General features: G+C 43.5%; 1 protein-coding gene across 4 annotated transcripts; it reads right to left on the reverse strand.

Annotated features, from left to right (window-relative positions):
• Positions 1-258: 258 nt before the first annotated feature.
• On the reverse strand, positions 259-1389 carry ACTBL2 (actin beta like 2). Of its 4 annotated transcripts, none has more exons than XM_069492073.1 (2): positions 1261-1389; positions 259-1134 (listed from the first exon to the last, which is right to left on the reverse strand). In XM_069492073.1, exons 1-2 carry the CDS (start codon positions 1387-1389, stop codon positions 259-261), a joined length of 1005 nt encoding a protein of 334 aa, XP_069348174.1. The 4 variants fall into 4 exon arrangements, with proteins under 4 accessions (XP_069348174.1, XP_069348173.1, XP_069348175.1 ...); XM_069492072.1 differs by having other exon boundaries at positions 259-1052; positions 1158-1389; XM_069492074.1 differs by having other exon boundaries at positions 259-1170; positions 1255-1377.
• Between the last annotated feature and the right edge of the window lie 6873 nt (positions 1390-8262).

An 8262-nucleotide genomic window follows, 5' to 3' on the forward strand; every position in this document is an offset into this window, starting at 1 on the left:
AGCAGGCCTACTTTTCTTTGAACTGTATAGGTGAAAAGAATAGAATGTAGTATTAGAATTCACCTTCAGTTAATAGAGATCAAGACGTGGCTAGTGGAGCAAGAGCCTGGGATACTTGGATGGACAGATGGATTTGGTGGTTTAGGCACTAGAAAGAGTGAACTATTTACCTTGATCCTGTCGAAAGTGGATAAAAGCAGTACCATCACTGTGACACAGGAAAAGGGAAAATGTAAACCTGTTAAGATGGAAGCCCATTCAGAAACACTTTCTATGAACGATGGGGGGACCAGCCTCGTCGTATTCTTGCTTGCTGATCCACATCTGCTGGAACGTGGACAGGCTGGCCAGGATGGAGCCCCCAATCCACACGGAATACTTCCGCTCTGGGGGAGATATGATCTTGACTTTCATGGTGCTGGGAGCCAGCGTTATGATTTCCTTCTGCATGCGGTCAGCAATGCCTGGGTACATGGTGCTGCCTCCAGACAAGACGGTGTTGGCATATAGATCCTTGCGAATGTCCACATCACACTTCATGATAGAGTTGAAGGTTGCCTCGTGGATCCCACTGGACTCGATGCCCAGCAAGGAAGGCTGGAAAATAGCTTCAGGGCAGCGGAAGCGTTCGTTCCCAATGGTGATCACCTGCCCATCAGGAAGCTCATAGCTTCTTTCGAGTGAGGAAGATGCAGCTGCACTGACCATCTCCTGCTCAAAGTCCAGGGCCACGTAGCACAGCTTCTCTTTGACGTCGCGCACAATCTCCCGCTCAGCTGTGGTGGTGAAGTTATAGCCTCGCTCTGTCAGGATCTTCATGAGGTAATCAGTCAGGTCTCTGCCTGCCAGATCCAGACGTAGAATGGCATGAGGCAGGGCATAGCCTTCGTAGATGGGCACAGTGTGAGTGACCCCATCCCCAGAGTCCATCACGATGCCCGTGGTCCGTCCCGAGGCATAGAGGGACAGCACGGCCTGGATAGCCACATACATGGCAGGTGCGTTGAAGGCTTCAAACATGATCTGGGTCATCTTTTCCCGGTTGATCTTGGGGTTCAGGGGTGCCTCGGTGAGGAGGATGGGATGATCGTCTGGTGCCACACGGAGCTCGTTGTAGAAAGTGTGATACCAGATCTTCTCCATGTCGTCCCAGTTGGTGACCACTCCATGCTCAATAGGATACTTCAGGGTCAGGATGCCTCTCTTGCTCTGGGCCTCGTCCCCCACATAGCAGTCCTTCTGGCCCATGCCTACCATAACCCCCTGGTGTCGGGGACGCCCGATCATGGAGGGGAACACAGCCCGGGGGGCATCATCACCTCCAAAGCCTGCTTTGCACATCCCTGACCCATTATCCACTACCAAGGCAGACAGCTCATCATCAGTCATAGTGCTGGCTGGAACCTTCCAGATGGGTGGACACAAGTCAAGTATAGAGTAAGTATAGTGTGCAAGACAGAGAAGGAACAGACCTAAAATACCCCAGAACTGCCTTCAGAGAGGGGAGCCTGCTCCGGGACCACAGGTATTTAAAGGAACACACTGGCCACACCCATGTCCCATCCCACCAGTTCCCAGCATTGCTGGGTGTGGTCACCTTTGAGGTATTAATCATGGTGATGATGATTATATCAATCATTAGACTTCCCTCCATAAAGAGATCTCAGGTTACTGTAATTAGGCAACCCACACATGGCCTCCAGCCTGCCTGGTGAGCTCCCCAGATAACTATGATGACGCAGTGGGGGTAGGAAAGGAAAGCAAGATGAAAGAGCCAGGGCCCGGCATGGGCAGCATGGCTGGAGGAAGCGCTCCCTCCTTAGCTTGCCCTCGGGGTCCGTTTGCTCCACACTAGCTTAGCGTTAGCTTTTCCTTCTCAATACATTGTTCATATGAGGAATCTGACTCTGCATACTTCACTTTTTCAAGATTTTCTTTTCCATTAGATTCCTAATCCCATATGATGACATCATAATATAAACTGTTTTAATTAATGAAAATAATAAATGGCTAAGGGTGGCCTGAGAGCTGTAATTATAATGTATTTGTATCATGCAAAATGTAGAGATATGTAATAGAATTCTAATCCATCAGAGATCAAGTGAAAGCAATAGAGTGATCAATAAAGGAAACCACTACAAATTTTGTTTCTGATGTAAATTTCTAATAACCAAATTTTATTAAGCACTTACTATGCCTAGATATTGTTCATAGAGCTAGGTTTATTGGGTCCGTGTTGACTGCACAGTGACTGAATGCCAACTATCTTGCATGATTTATTAGTTAAAATGCAGATGATAAAATTTTATTTATTTATTTGCAGCAACTCTTGAGGTACACACCAATGACCAAAATTAAGTGATAAGATCAATTTGAAAATTATATATTTGACCTGATCTTTAAAATATTTTGATCTTCAAGATGCATATACTATATTATAACATCAAACCTCTCTGTAGTTATTCAGATCTATACAATGAGAATAGTATTATCTTTCCTTCCATTTTAAGATAGATTACACTCTGAGCACTTCATAGGAACAGTTTGTTTGGATTTTATATTTAATATAGAAATATAGACAACCTAGTAAGATGTGTACCGTGATAAAATGTAGGACATCAGTAATGTGTTATAGAAAACAACATTTAAGAAAGCTTATTACTTCTACTCCCATATGTGTTTGGTAAATAGGATATTAATCTCCCCTGTCAGCTCTTCTAAAGCAAAGGGATTTTTCATGTTCACATCAGAGTTCTTCCAAATCAGCTTTATTTGGGCTCTTCACTCATCCAATAAAGCTCACTTTGTAAGAATTAGCAGCAGACTCTACCTACTGGACAGAGATACATCTTCCAGTCAAAGCCGGGAGAACAAGCCCGTGCCTTTGCCCAGAGAGCCTCTTAGAGAGTCAGGGTAGCACCAAGCTGGGAGTGTCCAGATCTCTTGTCTACAGCTTGGTATATAATTATTTTTTTTCTGGGCTGTAATGTGCCTTCAAAACCTTCCTGGTTAGAATCAGTCATGGTACAATGTGTGCTACATCACAAGATCCATGGTTCCGCTTTGGGTCCTACCAGGACTGTCCTTTCATCTTTTCTGTAACTGCAAAATTCCTCCTCCTTAAACAGTGTTAAAGAACCGACCCTCAAACCTTCACACTGAATGGTTTGATGAACTTCCTTTTCATGTAGTACAACCAAGCTTTTGATTAAAACAATATTTTATTGCTATAGGATGGTGCTTCTGGGAATTTTTAAAAAAATCTCATAACAAACTACATGTACATTCTACAAAATGGAAAATAAAATGCATGTTGTATTTAGCACAGGTCCCCATTTATGAATGCTCCAGTCTGTCATGTAAAAAAAAGCCAAGCCAGTGGCAATGCCAGTGAAGGAGCTCATACCCAAGTGCAGCCTGACCTCCTAGACTTATTAGAGTGCTGTCCTCAGAACTGCCTTGAACTGAGGGCTGTCTGGTACTGAGTCTGCACAGCAGAACTGATGCCTTGGGAGTATGGCTGACGTGTGATTTTGCTAGAAGACCGTCTAATGCATCTATTTTAATTTTTGTGTCCCGAGAGAAATTTTCTTCCATTATATATTCTTAGAACAAGCTTATATTCTTTTAATTAACTCCCAATAATACAAGAGGGGCATATCATAATTCAACAGCTGTTAAAAAAACGTCATCTTGTTGGGTTGGTTAAATTTTTAAAAAGTGGTAAGAATTTGTGTGAGTGAAACATACTGGGCCCTGGAGGGTGGGGGTAGGAGGTGCTGTTCCTGGAGGTAACCGGCTTTATAAGTGACCAGAATTTACAAATGTTTAATCAGTTACCTAAACTTTTAAGGGAACTTATGGTTAATTTCTGGAAGCCCAGAATATTATTATTATAATTTTTTTTAGATTTTGCCTCATTTGACTGTCATACAGATATACAAAGCTAGAGTAAGATATAGGCGTGGGCATTACATTCGAGGACAACCAGCCAAGGCGACTGAAAGTGAGGTGACTGTGCCTCCTCATCCTGCCTTTGTCGAGCAACCTGAGCCTTTTCATTCAAACCACAAACATTTATTCATTTTTAAAAGGCAAATGTAAGCATGCTTTGTTTAAGATGCATCGTAAACTGTTTTCTTTCAGCGAATGGAAGGGTTTGACAAAGAAGCATGTTTGTAAGCAAACGCTGAGAATACGTTACTAGAACATGTCTCTTTCTCCATTGGTTCATATTACACGAGTTTACACATGCAGCTATGAGAGGCAAATGTAAGCGTGCTTTCTTAAAGATGCATCGTAAACTGTTTTCTTTCTGTGAGTGGAAATGACAATCCACAAACATTTATTAAACATCTCCCATCTGCTGGGCACTGGTGCTATATCGATGAATAAAACACAGCCCCTATTTTTAAAGGGTTTACTGCCTTGTAGGTGAAAGTCACATCCCCCCAGGCTGAGACATGTCCACTCAGCCCTGGTACGAAAACAGATGGCTTGTGTTTTGACAGGGCATTACCTGTGCTGCACCAGTTGTTAAAGATCTTGAATGTCACTCCCAAATGCACAGATGACAGGCAGGTGGATGGAGAGAAGGAGCACAGGGACACATGGAGGTGGAGCCTCTGAGCCTGAGGTCAGGGCAAGGGGAAGGAGAGGCCGAGGAAGACGACCCTTGGGCAGAGTCTCAGAGGATGGGCAGGAGGCTGCCAACGGCCAGTGGAGGCAATGCCATAGGCGTGAATCCTGCCAAATTGAATGGAATCAGAGAATCAGGTATGCAGGTGGAACTAGGTCTCTGTGCAGTCAGTAAGGGCTTAGAGGCTTAACAGGCATGAGGAAGGAATAGGATAGGATAGGATGTTGCTTTTGCTCTGGGGTGTGCAAGCTCTGACTAGAGGCCCTTGCCCGTGGACCATGGAGGCCATGTTTTACTGCTCACCTCCTGTCTGGACCTCATCCCTTTAACTAAACTGCTACGACTGAGAATTTTAATGAGGTCCATTTCAGCTACCACCCTGGGGATCCCATTTAGAACACTGAGGTCAGCTACCTTCTTTGTCTGCACTTGGTTCATCCCTTTGTACCACACACTCTCTCCTGTCCTTGGTCAGTGCTGCACACATGTCCCTTTCCAATGTGGCGATTGCTCTGAGAAGTTTCTCCAACTGTACTCACTCTACTCTTAGTGCAGATTTGTGAGGTGTTTAACAGATGCGTGCACAGGTAAGTAGTGTGATTTTTTTCATTACACATTCATGTATTCATTGATAGGTAGATATAGCAGACCACTTTTTAAAAGATAAAAGACCTCATTTATTTTGTGGTTAAATACTATCCAATGTTTATATTTCACATTGATAAAATGGTTTAATCATGATATTTTATGAACTGTAAATAATCACTCTGGAATATTCTCTAACATATGGCTTTAATAGTTCTTACTAATGATAAATTCACCAGTAATAATTACTGATAAATGTTATAGTGATTTTCTATTTGTTTTAACATATAGAACTTTGTTAAAAAAAAAAAAAAGGTAGCACAACAATTTTAAAAGTACAGCAAACCCTCTCCCAAATAAAACCTGACTCACCAATTTCCTGAGGCAGGCGCGGCAGGAGGGAGGAAAAAGTGGCTTTGGTGATGTACATCTTGACCGGTTCAGGGTGCACTTGGAAGGAAAATCTGAGCACCAGAATCTTTTTAGTGGTGCAGGTGACCCCAGCTCCCAGCCCCCACCCTGCACACACCCACTTTCTGTAGACAAGACCAGCTTTCACTCCACAGGGAAGGAAGGCTCCCCGCTGATGTTTAAAAGGGCCACACATGGATTTTATGGGAGTTCTTGACGTGGATCAGTGTTTGGTTATTTCAATTGACCTGTAAACAAAGTTGTTACGAGAAGGAATAGATTCCTGTGTGTAGTAGATGAACCTTTGAAGATGCCTTGATTCTAAGGAACAAGGAGAAAAAGCAAGGGAGGAAGGTAATACAATTGGAAATATCCATGTTCGTAGTTCAGCTGTAACTGATGGGAACCACGTATCATACAAGACAGACAAGCTCCAAGTTGTGTTCTGATCCTGAAAGGTGGAGAGAGAACAATAAAGACAGTGATTACTGATCACCTAGTGTGTATCGGTCTCTATGCCAAATGTTTCCCTTTCACACATAATGTCTTCAACCTTCACGACAATCTTATGAGGTACCTGGGGTTATCATTTTCATTTTACAAGGAATAAACTTAAAGAGCAAACCAACCAGGGCTATACAGACTGATAGTGGCAACATCAGGATTTGAACCCAAGCAGACCAAGTCCAGAGTTCACTCTCTGCCTGAGGATGGGCTAAATGAGAGGGCGCAGGGCATATGGCGGGGGCCCCGTGAGAGAGGCAGACACCAAGAATCATCCCTGTGAAGTCTTTGTAGTTCCTGTCGGGAAACAGCATCTTAAAGTGTCCAAATGCCATCTCAGAGTGGAAACCAAGATGAATATTGAAGTCAAAAGAAGAAACTCAAATAAAATTTGAGAGAACCATAGCAAGTTCTTCCATGTCATTAATATTAATATCATATCTTACTCTCAAAATGGAGAAAAAGAAATGATGAGTTAGTGCCTGGACTGAGAAAGAAAAGACATTGACAAGTCAAGAGGCAAATCTACTATTCTGTAAGATAAGAAAATAATGTGAGAGTGATTTCAGGAAGTGATAATAGGATAGATAAGGAATCAATCAAAAGCAAAAACTAGATCGAGATGACAAATGCATCCTTTGGATATCCTTTGCATTGCAGCCATGGGGCAAGTGGAGCCCGCCATGGGGCAATTGGAGCCCGCCAGGGGTCAGTTTTTAGATCCCAAATGGTTCTGTCTTCAAACATCCAGATTTGACCACAGTGTGCCAAGATTGAATAGTAGGAAGTGGGGCAGGGGCTCTGGTTTAGGAAGAGGGGTGAGCCTGGGGTGATTGATCACATCTGATGGTCTCTAAGGCAGGCCAAGAGTGGAAGCCAACCCAGATGGACAGGAACCACCTGATCACAGAGGTGAAGGTGGCAAACTTGAGAACAAGGACATCAGGTCAAAATAAAGGCCCTGATGATCAGACCACCTGAAAGAGTATGAGCTGGAGTCAGGGGTAATTCACCTGGGAGCTAAGATAATTTGTGCAGTGTGAGTAACCCAGGGCCGCAAAGCTTTGAAGGGATGATCTCACAGAGAGTTAGAGAGGAAGCAACTGTGAATGCAGCTGTGACCTGCTACAGACTGAGGCCAGAGATCACAGATTCTTAAAGGCTAATTTAAATCAAGCCAGTCTGTCATAAAAACACAAAACCCGAAAACCAAAAACCGCTTTGCATCTACTGAGTTGTGGTCAGTGTTTATTCTTCATTCTGGTGAGCCTGGCTTTGTGGCTGCTAAGGATCACACCTGATTTCTTGCAACATTTTCATTAAGATCATCTGGAAGCCCATGTGTAGTTATAATTGTCAAAACAGGATTGTGGATTGTCAGATGCTGGAACACGTAGAGTCTCTCTTCTACAGAGTGCCTGCTGCTGTGGAAATGTGCTGCCCTGGGTAAGATTCATCGCAGGTACATGACGCAGGATGAAAAGGCTAATTCAGTTTTGGAAGCTGCCTAATTCACTTGCAGGGGAAAACTTTTTGATTGGTAGGATATGACTCAGCGTAGGTTTTTTTTTTTTTTTTTTTTTCCAGCCAAGGGAAGTAGCCTTTCTGGGGATCTTCGGAAACACAGGTCGGACATTATTTCAGGTACCTGGAACTAGTAAGGCCTCCCGAGGGTTTTCTTAGTTCTCCTTTTGCTGACGTCAAGGTTGGATGAATGGGGCTGGTAGGCTCTGTTGTGGGGGTGGTTCAGGAGAGGAGGGAAACAGAACTTGTAGAGAAAGCAGGAAACCAAGATGACAGCAAGGAGAATGGAATAGTAGGACTTAAAACCTGCCTATTGATGGTTTCCCTTCCTTTAGTTACCATGTCACCAAGCAGAGGACCAATGACACTGAAGGAACTGCAGAAGAGATGACACCAGTATTTGGTGCACATTCTGGATTGCTCCCGGGGGCCAGACCCCGTCTTAGAGCAGAACATGCAGAGTGGGGCCCTGGCAGGATCTCTTTTGGCCTACACAAGGTTCTACAAAAGTTTTTAAATTTTTAGTTTTGAATATTTGTAAAATAAGTAGATTTCTGAATTCCTGCTTCTCTTGAAAAAAAAAAAAAAAAGGATAATCA

This window comes from Eulemur rufifrons, chromosome 17 (assembly GCF_041146395.1).
Source record: "Eulemur rufifrons isolate Redbay chromosome 17, OSU_ERuf_1, whole genome shotgun sequence".
NCBI lineage: Eukaryota > Metazoa > Chordata > Mammalia > Primates > Lemuridae > Eulemur > Eulemur rufifrons.